General features: G+C 34.7%; 1 protein-coding gene across 2 annotated transcripts in view; it reads left to right on the forward strand.

The window, feature by feature from the left end:
- PNPT1 (polyribonucleotide nucleotidyltransferase 1) overlaps nt 1-13,677 on the forward strand; it is a 49,396-nt gene that overhangs the window by 15,195 nt on the left and 20,524 nt on the right. For both annotated transcript variants that reach the window (XM_040453681.1, XM_040453682.1), the window contains 6 exons: nt 4,209-4,395; nt 5,501-5,552; nt 5,913-5,970; nt 7,626-7,722; nt 8,191-8,293; nt 11,852-11,922. In XM_040453681.1, the coding sequence (XP_040309615.1) occupies nt 4,209-4,395; nt 5,501-5,552; nt 5,913-5,970; nt 7,626-7,722; nt 8,191-8,293; nt 11,852-11,922 (568 nt within the window). The remainder of the gene's footprint in view (nt 1-4,208; nt 4,396-5,500; nt 5,553-5,912; nt 5,971-7,625; nt 7,723-8,190; nt 8,294-11,851; nt 11,923-13,677) is intronic.

Consider the following 13,677-nt stretch of genomic DNA (forward strand, 5'->3'; position numbering starts at 1 on the left):
ATTGTGCTTGAAATATCCCATCTCTTGTTTATCATGTTATTTTTTTTCAATATATTAAATTTATTGTCAAATTGGTTTCCATACAACACCCAGTGCTCATCCCAAAAGGTGCCCTCCTCAATACCCATCACCCACCCTCTCCTCCCTCCCACCCCCCATCAACCCTCAGTTTGCTCTCAGTTCTCAACAGTCTCTTATGCTTTGGCTCTCTCCCACTCTAACCTCTTTTTTTTTTTTTTTCCTTCCCCTCCCCCATGGGTTCCTGTTAAGTTTCTCAGGATCCACATAAGAGTGAAACCATATGGTATCTGTCTTTCTCTGTATGGCTTATTTCACTTAGCATCACACTCTCCAGTTCCATCCACGTTGCTACAATGGGCCATATTTCATTCTTTCTCATTGCCACGTAGTACTCCATTGTGTATATAAACCACAATTTCTTTATCCATTCATCAGTTGATGGACATTTAGGCTCTTTCCATAATTTGGCTATTGTTGAGAGTGCTGCTATGAACATTGGGGTACAAGTGCCCCTATGCATCAGTACTCCTGTATCCCTTGAGTAAATCCCTAGCAGTGTTACTGCTGGGTCATAGGGTAGGTCCATTTTTAATTTTTTGAGGAACCTCCACACTGTTTTCCAGAGTGGCTGCACCAGTTTGCATTCCCACCAACAGTGCAAGAGGGTTCCCGTTTCTCCACATCCTCTCCAGCATCTATAGTCTCCTGATTTGTTCATTTTGGCCACTCTGACTGGCGTGAGGTGATATCTGAGTGTGGTTTTGATTTGTATTTCCCTGATGAGGAGCGATGTTGAGCATCTTTTCATGTGCCTGTTGGCCATCCGGATGTCTTCTTTAGAGAAGTGTCTATTTATGTTTTCTGCCCATTTCTTCACTGGGTTATTTGTTTTTCGGGTGTGGAGTTTGGTGAGCTCTTTATAGATTTTGGGTACTAGCCCTTTGTCCGATATGTCATTTGCAAATATCTTTTCCCATTCCGTTGGTTGCCTTTGAGTTTTGTTGGTTGTTTCCTTTGCTGTGCAGAAGCTTTTTATCTTCATAAGGTCCCAGTAGTTCATTTTTGCTTTTAATTCCCTTGCCTTTGGGGATGTGTCAAGTAAGAAATTGCTGTGGCTGAGGTCAGAGAGGTCTTTTCTTGCTTTCTCCTCTAGGGTTTTGATGGTTTCCTGTCTCACATTCAGGTCCTTTATCCATTTTGAGTTTATTTTTGTGAATGGTGTGAGAAAGTGGTCTAGTTTCAGTCTTCTGCATGTTGCTGTCCAGTTCTCCCAGCACCATTTGTTGAAGAGACTGTCTTTTTTCCATTGGATGTTCTTTCCTGCTTTGTCAAAGATGAGTTGGCCGTACGTTTGTGGGTCTAGTTCTGGGGTTTCTATTCTATTCCATTGGTCTATGTGTCTGTTTTTGTGCCATTAATTTTCTTTATTATATTCTTCCTTTCATATTCTTTTAAATGAATTTATTGAGGTATAATTTACATTTGTCAAATACATTTTTAAAAATCTTCAGTTCAGTGGCACCTGGCTTGCTCAGTCGGTTAAGCGTCTGACTTTGGCTCAGGTCATAATCTCGCAGTTTGTGGGTTCAAGCCCTATGTTGGGCTCTGTGCTGACAGCCCAGTACCTGGAGTCTGCTTGAGATTCTGTATCAACCTTTCTGTCTGCCCCTTCCCTGCTCATGCTCTGTCTCTGTCTCCCAAAAAAAAAATTTTAAAAAAAAAAAAAAAACAGTTCAAATTAATCTGAAAAGTGAGAGGATGTCATGGGAATACTGATGAGAAGAATATAACCATTTCAGTGTCATGGTGACAGAAAAGCTGCTTCATATCTCAAGGAAGTATTGAAACTTTACCTTGCCTTACCCTCCCCCATTTGTAATATAACTTTTAATATTCCTCTACATTTAGAACCACAACAGGCTGTTAAAATTTTTTCTTTTGCTTCAGCCACCAAACATAATTTAGAAAACTCAAGAGGAGAAAGAAAGTGTATTTACCTACATTTTTGCTTAACAGGTATTTTTCTTCCTGATATTCCACGGTTTCTTTATTGTTTCTGTTTAGAGAATTTCTGTTAGCCATTCTTTTAGGGTAGGGCTGCCAGTGACAAATTTTCTTAGTTCTCCTTCATCTAAGAGTATCAGTTCATTCCTAAATATTCATTCCTTCATTTATTTATTTCATAAATATTTTTACTAGGTATGGGATCCTGGGTTGACAGTTCTTTTCTTTCAGCACCTAAAAAATATATGCCACTTCCTTCTGGCCTCCATGGTTTCTAATGATACATCTAGTGTTATTTGAATTGCTTTTCCCATACGGGTAAGGTGTTGTTTTTCTCTGGCTGGTTTCAAGATTTTTTTCTTTGTCTTTGATTTTCAGAAGTTTAATTATGATATGTTTTTCTTTGGGTTACCCTATGTAGGGTTTACTCAGCTTCTCGAATCTGTAGGTTTATGTCACTGCCAAATCTGGGGACTTTTCAGCTATTATTTTTCCAGTACTTTTCAGCCTGCCATCTTTAGCCTCTCTTTCCAGATTTCAGATGACACAAATGTTAGGGTTTTTTTGTTTTGTTTTTGTTTTTGTTTTTAATTTTATTTTTTATTTTTTAAAATTTACATCCAAGTTAGCAGATAGTGCAACAATGATTTCAGGAGTAGATTCTTTAGTGCCCCTTACCCATTTAGCCCATTCCCCTCCCACAACCCTTTCAGTAACCCTGTTTCTTCTCCATATTTATGAGTCTCTTCTGTTTTGTCCCCCTCCCTGTTTTTATATTATTTTTGTTTCCCTTCCCTTATGTTCACCTGTTTTGTCTCAAAGTCCTCATATGAGTGAAGTCATATGATTTTTGTCTTTCTATCACTGACTAATTTCACTTAGCATAATATGCTCCACTTCCATCCACGTAGTTGCAAATGGCAAGATTTCATTCTTTTTGATTGCCGAGCAATACTCCATTGTATATATATACCACATCTTCTTTATCCATTCATCCATCAATGGACATTTGGGCTCTTTCCATACTTTGGCTATTGTTGATAGTGCTGCTATAAACATGGGGGTGCATGTGTCCCTTTGAAACAGTACACCTGTATCCCTTGGATAAATGCCTAGTAGTGCAATTGCTGGGTCATAGGGTAGTTCTGTTTTTAGTTTTTTGAGGAACCTCCATACTGTTTTCCAGGGTGGCTGCACCAGCTTGTATTCCCAACAAATGTTAGGTTTTTAACATTTTAGTTTCACAGGTCTCCTTCAACTGACTGAGGGAATTCCAACATACAAAGCACATAAGATTTTTTTTCATTCTAGATTATAACTAGAAGCTTTACAAGTGACCTTAATGACAACATGATTTAATTAAACATATTAGATGTGATAGTTACTATCATATCTTTGCATTACAGGATCTTTGACTTGGTACAAATGGAGAAGTGCCAGGAATGACACACAAGCAGGCCAGAGTCTGTCAGCCTAGCAGAAACCAAAGCCAAACCTGAAGAGCAGATTTTAGCTAGATACCATGCTAGAAGCACTGCTTGGGTTTCTTCTGCTTTACACAGGAGTTTTACTATTACAAAACCATAAACAGCCTTTTTATGGTAATAGCTACTGTCCTCTAGTTGGCTTACTTGAAACAGTATCACTTCAAAAGATTTCCCCCACCTGTGCAAGCAGTAGACAATGTGACAATGACAAAATTAAGTAGGAGGTCACAGCAAATAATTGTTAAACAGGAAACATTTATTGGATATCTACTATGCTGTTGTTTTTAAATTTCATTTTAACTATATATTAAAAGTAAATGCAGCTGTATGCTTTAAAAAGTGGAATTTTATGGTATTTAAATTATAGCTCAGAACTTATTTAAAAAATAAGTATGCATAATTTGTTTCACTTGTTATGAGAAGTCCCTTATTAAATTAAAGAAAAATGTAAACCTAATTTCAGATATTAAGTTTTCTTTATTCATTGCTGTTTACATTTTGGAAGTATGTTGATTTTAAGGGAAGAAATTTAAAAAGTAGATATACTACTAATAAAATTGATCTGTAGTATTTATGTCATGTATACATGTATGTATACATGTCATATACATGCATGTCATGTGTAGCACTGACAATGCTATCCTGGTAAAAGGTTCAATGACAATCTTTTTTTTTTCTTTTTCCCCCTTTAAATAGTTATGATGGAAGCCTCTGCAGAGAACATTTTACAACAGGACTTTTGCCATGCTATTAAAGTGGGGGTAAAATATACCCAACAAATAATTCAGGGCATCCAGCAGTTGGTAAAAGAAATTGGTGTTACCAAGAGGACACCTCAGAAGTTATTTACCCCTTCACCAGAGATTGTGGAACACACTCATAAGTAAGAATATCTGTACAAAAGAAAATTTGAAATTGTTATCAGATTTAATTTCCTCTCAGAAAAAAACTTCCCATGGAAGCATTGTCCATGCATTACTAACATGGTACCCTTCTATTTTAAAAGTGAGTGCCAGGGGCACCTGAGTGCCTTAGTCAGTTGAGTGTCTAACTCTTGATTTCAGCTCAGGTCATGATTCTCAGGGTTGTGGGATTGAACCCTACGTCAGGCTCCATGCTTTGCTTAAGATTCTCTCTCTCCCTCCCTCTGCCCCTGTCCCCAACTTATGTACTCTTACCCCCCCCCCAAAATTAAGAGTGCCATAAGTATCAGTCATTAATGCCTTAAAAAGGATAAACCCACTTCGCTCTTCAAGGGCCTAAGCTTGAATCCCAAATGCGAGGGGGAGGGAATTTATTGGTTAAGATTCATATAATCCACATAACTCTGTGTCAAAAAGTAAAAAGAAAGTATAGGATATCTATCCAAGGAAACTGCTGAGGTTCTTGAAAAGAAATCAAGTTTGAAAAAAAAAAAAAAAGTATGACCACCTCTTTATGCCCAGTGCTTACAGCAGTGCCGGTACATAGGCAAGCACTCAGTAAATATAAATGAAATCACCAGAAAAAGTATTTCATTTTACTTCAAATAAATTGAAAAAGTTAATATTTCCATTAGTATCAATCTCATAGTCATCAGTGAGAGAGTAAAGAGATGTAAACTGTCCCCAACAAAACAGTTGCCTGCAATAACAGCCAACGTAGACAGAATAGAAAAAAAGCAAGAAGTTAAAAGAGAGTGTTTCGGGAGAGAGACTTTGTGTGTAAGAAAAAATCTAAGTTGAAATAAATTGAACAATTAAGAAAAAGGGAGGGCGTAGCACCATGTGTGAGTGATTTCCCTGACAGGTGGGGAGAAAGAAATTTGTGTATCATAAACAGTAAACAGATGAGCTGTGTTAAAGAATAATAAATATATATTTTTAAATTCTCTATGAAATGCTTATTAAGTATTTTAGCTTAGTTTCAATATTTGTTTTGTTTATAATAGACACTGCCTCATGTTTCTAAGTATTTTTATTCTGACATTTATTTTGTGCTTCAAATAGACTCGCCGTGGAAAGACTCTACGCAGTTTTTACTGATTATGAACATGATAAAGTAGGTGTACCCGAAATTTTTCTTATTGTTCTGGGAATTCTTTTTTGTCATAATTCACATAATCTTATTTATGAATGTTGGTCCTATTTTTATTAAAAATCTCTAAACAGCTAAGTAAATAGAAGCATAGCAATTTGCTTCTCCATTCTCCTTTTGTTGATTAATGCAAATTTTAGGGAAGTGTGCAAATATATTTGAATTAAACAGCTAATAGCTCTTGTAAATCAATAACCAGCTCTAATCTTTTGAAGAATATCAGTAGAAAAATGTGAGTACTATTGCATTGTGTTAATTGTATAATAATGTAAAAATAGAAATGGTAAATATTGCCATGTATACTGAATTTCATCTTTCTTTCAGATTTCCAGAGATGAAGCTATTAACAAGATAAGATTAGATACAGAGGAACAACTAAAAGGTAAATTTTGGTTTTTTTAATTTAAGAAAATATTTAAAGGAAATAGGTTTTTTAAATTTCAATTTACTCTAAGACTTCAAAGAATCAGTTATTCTCATTTTTCCTTAGTTTTATGTTCAGGATACCTAAACTTACCTTAAACTTACTTTAAACTTAGGATAATGCTGCATCCCAAGGGTACTGTTAAACTAACTTCTGTGAATGTGGTCAGCACTGTACCTGATACAGAGTGATCACCAGTAAATGCTGAATGTGAAATACTCCCAATCTCTTCTGGATCAGGTTCTTAACCTCTATGATAGGAAATTTTGTATCCTGTCATTTGAACATCTGAAAAATATTCTTTAAAATTCTTGACTTTTTAGTCTGTGAAATTATAATACTGATAATATCTGGTTTAATATAGGGATTAAATAGGTAAATCATTTGCATTTGTGCCTGCCACATACCAACTGTCTGAAAAATGTTAACTGACTCTGTTATTAATATGTAGGATTGTAAAACTTAGATTTTAGAGAATTTAGCTCTCCAGAAATTATTAAGCAAAGGATCTTATTATATTAATATCAATCACAAACTGAATGTATACCAAGAATGACATATACTTATGAATTTTTCGGTTAAGAGATAAATGTCCTCTCTCCTATCTTATTTTTAAGATTATAACTCTGCTGTTAGTATTGATACTAAGGCCATTGCCTATAATTGCCATTGAAAATGTATAGTCTTTTCTCATTACATTTCATCCTATTTGTTAAAAATGAGCTGTATAACACCTATTGCCTTATTTAAACAGAAAAGTGATTTTGTGTTAATATTATATGTAGTAGAATATCTTGAGGACATTTTGAGTTCATAGGATAATATTTTAAATATTTAATTACTAATTATTTTCTTTTCCAAGTGCAAGTCAGAGCATAAAAGTTCATACTAAAGTGTATAAAATTATTCTTGCCTGATGAAGGTACAGTTTTTAATATATCTCTCTGTGTCCATTTCTTAGTTCTGGTTAAAGTTATAATTAAGAAACCAAATGCCTTAAAGAACAGTGTCACAGCTGTGTCAGTCACTATGTGATCTCAGGCAATTTACTTCTTTAAGCTGATTTTTCTTCTTTAGAATGGTGATAATAGAATATACCTCATAAGTTGTTTCAAAGACTAAAGACTTTAAAATATATATATATAGAGAGAGAGAGAGTACATGGATCATGAAAGAATTTGATAAATGTTAACTAAAGAGATTTGTAACTATAGATTTGTAACATAAAGAAAATTATTTCTCTTTGCAGTTCCTAAGGTAAAACAGTGAAGGTGATTAGTCTTAAAGAGTGTCATTCAGACCTTTTCATAATATGGCCGGATTTGTTATTAATGTAATACAATAGAGAGCTAATTACAAAGCACTGTTTTTCTTGTAGAAAGCAGACTGAGTTCTCAATACATTTGAGGTATAACAATACATTTGAGGTATAATACTTGTGTCTCTCCTACTTCAGAATATTTGATTCATCTACTTTGTTTGCCTGGGGACAAAACGTTCAGCTTCACCTCCCCCGTGGTTTACTCCCACAGTTAACTGATTTGATACTATGAATTGAAGAGAAATCTTCCAAAAGGAGAAAACCTCTGTTTTGATTTGTATTTCTTCTACAGAAAAGTTTCCAGAGGCTGATACATATGAAATAATAGAATCCTTCAATGTTGTTGCAAAGGAGGTTTTTAGAAGTATTATCTTGAATGAATACAAAAGGTAAATATATCTTTTTTTTTATTATTTTATTTTATTTTTATTTTGAGAGAGACAGAGAACATGAGCGGGGAAGGGGGCAGAGAGAGAGGGAGAGAGAAAATCCCAAGCAGGTTCCACACTATCAGCACAGAGCCCGACACAGGGCTCGAACTCCGTCAACCATGAGATCATGACCTAAGCCAAGCTCAATAGGATGCTTAACTGACTGAGCCACCCAGGTGCCCCAATATATTTTTTTTGATGGAACTGAATGAAATATGTGCTGTCTCTATAAGGTGCTTTGAAAGGGACAACTTGTTCAAGGAACTGTTCTTTTTTTTTTTTTTTTTTTTTTTTTAAAGTTCTTAAAGTTCCATAGGTGATATGACACAATTGGGATTGAGGACTTTCTGGTAGGAATAAAGAGATAATAGGTGATATTTATGATTTTGAACACTGCTTTACATACTTATTCCTTTATTACTGTAGGTGTGATGGTCGAGATTTGACTTCACTTAGGAATATAAATTGTGAGGTAGATATGTTTAAAATTCTTCATGGATCAGCATTATTTCAGAGGGGACAAACACAGGTAATATATGTGAAAAGCTGTAATTACTTGCTAACTCAGGATTGCTTAATTAGATCTAATAGAAGTACATTATGTAGACACTATAGATTTTTATCTTATGGAATGTGTTAATACCTGATTTTTTTTTAATATTTTTAATGGCTTTTGAGGCATAATTGCCATCTACAAAACTGCACATATTTAAAGTGTATGTTTAATAGGTTTTCAGGTGTATACAACTGAGAAACTGTCCCCAAAGTTAAGATAATGAACATATCCCCCCTGCAAAGTTTCCTCCTGCCTCTCTATAATCCCTTCTTCCTGCTCCCCTCCCTTTCCTCAGGCAACTGTTGATGTGCTTTTGTCTCTGTAAATTGGTTTGCATTTTCTAGAATTACCTGGTATCTCTATCATATTTTTCTTTTTATTTTCATGCACAGAATTGAATCACCCATGCTCTTCAGTTATGGCATATTGTCATTTTTGGTCTATTCAAGGCCCTCATTTGTTTTCTCTATTTAGCTTATACCTTAGTCCTATTCTTTTCCTTTACTTAGGCACCCATTGTCTTATATTTAACATATAGGTGTATCCATTGTTTTGTGTATGGTATTTGCTTTATACTCCCTCCCTCTTCTTATATTAATCACTACTTTAATTTTGCCAGTTTAATTGCTACAAACTGTGGTATGTCCTTGCTTTCATTTGTATTTCCCTATGAGTCTAAGCATCTCTTTATATAAATAGCCTATCAGTGTGGTCACTGCATAAATCATACCCTGGAGGGCTGCACACCCTCCAGGACATTCATTCTTTTCACTTAGATAGTGGTCACTGAACTTAAGCAACGTGCTCATCCTGGTTCAGGTTTGCTCTTTTGTGAATTATCTGGTCATATCCTTTGGCCAGTTTTTTTTCTTTTTTCTTTTTTTTACTGTGGTTTATTTTTTTCTTCCTATTTTCTAATGATTTCTTATATTAATCCTTTTTAGTAACCAGAATTTGTATATATCCTCTCTCTCTTTGTCATAAGCCTTTTAGCTTTGTGAAGAGTGAACCTGAAATCTTTAGTTTTGATGTAGATAATCCTTCCCCTTTTTTATTTTGTGATTTGTGTTTTTAAAGTCTTATTTAAGAAATCTTTCCGTACCCTCCTAGTCACAAAATTGTGCACCTAATTTTTCTGTTAACTTTCTGGTTGTAGCTATCAAATTTAGACCATTAATCCATCTTGGAGTTTACTCTTACATACGGTGTGAGGTGGAAACCTCCAGAGTGAAACAGTTTTACAACTTATTTACTAATAATTCATTTTTCCTGTTGACTTATAATGTTAATATATTCTGAGCTTATAAATATATTTTTGAACTATATTCTGTTATGTGAATTTCCTTGGCCAGTGTCAAACTGTTTTAGTTATTATGGTTTAAAGTTTGTCTTAATATATGAGGAGCAAATGCTCCTTTTTTTAATTGTTTTATTTTTTTTTAATGTTTATTTTTGAGAGAGAGAACGGGGGAGGGGCAGAGAGAGAGGGAGACACAGAATCAGAAGCAGGCTCCAGGCTCTCAGCTGTCGGCATAGAGCCCAAAACAGGGCTCGAACCCATGAACCATGAGATCATGACCTGACCTGAGGTCAGATGCTTAGCCTACTGAGCCACCCAGGCACCCAGCAAATCCTCCCTTTTTATTTTCCTGTGCCCTTCAAAATTGTTTTAGCTATTCTAGTGCATTTGTTCATTCATTTGAATTTCAGTGTTAAATTACATTCTCGGGGGGGAAAAAAAGGTCCTTAGATTTGAATTGGTATTGTGCTAAATTTATAAATTAACTTGACAGAGAAATGATATTTTTACAATTTAGATCACAGTCTTTACAATAAATGGCTTCACTCTTGATTCAGGTTTTCTTTTATGCCTTTCAATAAAATTTTAAAAATAACTCAATTAAGATATCCTGCATACTTTTGTTAGCAATTTTGACAGTCTCAGCCTTTTAACTGGAGTGTTTAGTCCATTGATGTTTGGTTTTAATTACTGATTTGATTGAATTTAGCCTGTCATTTTATTATTTGTTTCTGATTGCCCCCTCTTTTTTTCCGTTCTTCCTTCTTTTTGGATTAACTGCATATTTTTTTAGAATTCCATTTTAATATGTCTCCTTGCTTTTTAGCTATATCTTTACATTATTAATGGTGACTATTGAGAATACGGTATATATCATTAACTTTTCATTTTAGAGTTAATTTTGTACTATTTCACACATTATGCTGTAGTTGTCTCATGAGTAACATCTACATGTTATAAAGTCCACAAGGCAATATTACAACTTGAATTTTAAACAATCATGTATTTTAAGAAGGTAAGTGGCAAAGATAGTCTTTTATATTGACCTACATATATAATTTCTGATGCTTCATATTTCTTCCTGAAGATCTAAGTTTCCATCTAGTATTGTTTACCTTCAATCTGACAAGACTTCCTTTGCTATTGTCCTATGGGTCTTCTGACAACAAATTCTTATATTTCATTTATCTGAAGATATCTTTATTTTGCCTTCACATACAAAGAATGTTTTTGCAAGGTATAGATTCTAAGTTGATGCTTTTTTCTTTTAGCACTTAAAAAATGTTCCACTGTTTATTTTTTCTCCTAATAAAAAGTCAAGATGCATTCAAATCATTGTTCCAATTGTCTTCGTCTTGGTGCTTTCCAGATTTTCTTTTTGTCTTGGTTTTCAACAATATAACTATAAAAAGTGTAGTTTTCTTTGTATTTATATACTAAGGGTTTCCTGAGCTTGAACCTGTAAATTTGTATTATTAATGAAACTTCAAATACTCTTCTACCTTATTCTCTCTTATCTCTCCTTATGGGATTGTAAGTATATATGTTAGTCCTTTTGAAATAGTCCCACACCCCTTCTTTGTTGTTTAGATTTGGCAATTTCTATTAATCCATCTACATGTTTATTGACTCTTGTCATCTCGTTTGCATTATAAGATAATGTGTCTTTCAGTTTTAGAATTTCTATTGGTTCTTTTTTATGTCCTTAAGTATAATTATAAGAGCTATTAAAGATCCTTGTTTGTTAATCCAGGATCTCAGTTAGCTTGGGGCAATCTCTATTCATTGTCTTTTCTCTGAAGAATGATTCCCATTTCTTATTTTTTTGTACGTTGTATCTCGGATGTTGTGAATGATGTGCTGTAGAGTTTGGACTACATTGTGTCCCTCTAAATGAGACTGGATTTTTTTTAAGTAGGCAGTTTTATTGGCTAGACCTTTATTGAGGCTTCCTATATGGTCAAATATACCTTCCTCTTCCTGTCTTCCCCCAGCACTTTTAGTACAATGCTTTACATAGTAGTCTGTGATGTTACACCTTTGCATTATTGAGATTTACACATAACTCTAATATTTATAAAATGAATAAATGTTTACTGCGTTAAGTAGCATGACAAGCTTTGTATAGAATTTCCCATTTCTTTAATAACTAATTGGGTTCTTCAAATACTTTATTTTCTTCTCATTGTTAGTAAATTAAAGCCTGACAATTTTTTTTCTTATTATTTTAGGTACTTTGTACTGTTACGTTTGATTCATTAGAATCCAGTATTAAGTCAGACCGAATTATAACAGCCATAAAGTAAGTTAAGTTTTTTGGTAAGTTATAAGTATGTTGGTATGTTCTAAAACATAAATTTGGTATGTTCTAAAACATACGTTTGATATGTCTTGAAGTTGTGGTCTTACAGCATATAATTGAAGCTCATAGTATATTATTCATTACTATTTTTATGTTTGGGTTTTTTTTTTGAGAGAGAGAGCGCAAACAGGGGAGGGGCAGAAAGAGAGAGAGAGAGAGAGAGGGAGAGAGAGAGAGAATCTTAAGCAGGCTCCACGCCCAGTGCAGAGCGCAACATGGGGCTCCATCTCACAGCAGTGAGATCATGACCTGAGCCAGAATCAAGAGTTGGATGCTTAACTGACTGAGCCACCCAGGCTCCCCTCATTATTACTTTTTTAAACCTATATATCTATACTTTATGTTTCTGTTTACTTAATAGTGATTTTAAGGTATTTTTAACATGGGTACATTTATTCTCTGTCTCTAGAACCATTTCTCAGGAGAGATATAGATAGGTTTTTCTATTACAAACCAGAAAGCAAATAAATAAGCAAGAGTCCCAGTTGCTAAAAAGAATCTGGAGGCTGTTAATAAGTAAAAAAAGCTTTATCTAATCCCAAGCCATGTTGGAATTTGTGTTCAGAAATACTTGGTTCTCCTCCTCTTTTCCTAAAAAGTCAGCAATAATATCTTATTGATCAATTTTAGATGATGAGAATCTGTGTTACAGTCCTCACCAGCGTTACTGCATCAGTCCTGGGACTCATAGCCACAGTTCTTTTCTTTCCTCAGTGCCTAACAGCATTGCTTCCCTTTCCCTTGGTAAGGGTCTCAGAAGACCACAAGACTCTGTCTCACTCTTCCTATGAGGATAATCCCCAGTATTTTCAGGATAGCATTGCTAATTGTTTTTCAGTTTTCTGATAAAATTGACAATGCAGCTGTGTGTATAAGGTGAGATTGTTCATTGTAGTCATAATCCTTTGGGGGGGGAGCTTTTATACTTTGTATTTTAAATTCCCATCTGAGCCCCAATTTGGTTGCCCTGCCCTTTTTCACTTTGACTCCTTTCCATTCTAGGAGGCAACACAGCTTCATAAGAAAGAGCACTGTGTTTGGCCAGGGCACTTCTTTATGTTCTAGTCTTAGGTCTGTAACCTATGTTAGTGAGAGGGCACACATCAGTCAGCCATGCTGGTTTTTGGTTTCTTCATACTTGTAAAATGCGGGTGCTGCGCTAATGATCCATATCCTTCTCTCTAGCCCCCCAAATCTATTCCTTTAGTCTTCTAGAGTCAGGTTTTTATATTTCTTTTCCCAAGACTGTGGCTTATGATTATGCAGATTTAGCCCTAATCCAGGACTTTTTAAATACTCAGCGGAGAGAGGTATTTTTTGTAATTAAACATCCACCCAAAGGGGACACTATTTGAGCTAAGACCCTATATATGCTAGTCTTTTCTTCAGTTAAAGATAAATCTGGTTTCCTACTTCAGGAATTGTGTTTCTTCTCATCCTTATTTCCCCCCATTGTTCTAGACAGAGTCATAACAGTTCTCATTTCAAACCCTGAAAAAAATCTTTGCCTCTCTAATCTCCTGATTGCTCTCCCATATATCATTTCAGTTATTGATCTTCATTTCACATGTTGACTGGGAGAAAGATCATAATTCTGAGATTTAACTAATGTGTTTAAACGTTTGAGATTCTCTCAGTAGTTACAAATGCTTAAAAATAAATGTCTACTGTCTTTAGTATTCAAATTGAATATTA

This window comes from Herpailurus yagouaroundi, unplaced genomic scaffold (genome assembly GCF_014898765.1).
Source record: "Herpailurus yagouaroundi ecotype Mexico unplaced genomic scaffold, PumYag 210, whole genome shotgun sequence".
NCBI classification, from domain to species: domain Eukaryota; kingdom Metazoa; phylum Chordata; class Mammalia; order Carnivora; family Felidae; genus Herpailurus; species Herpailurus yagouaroundi.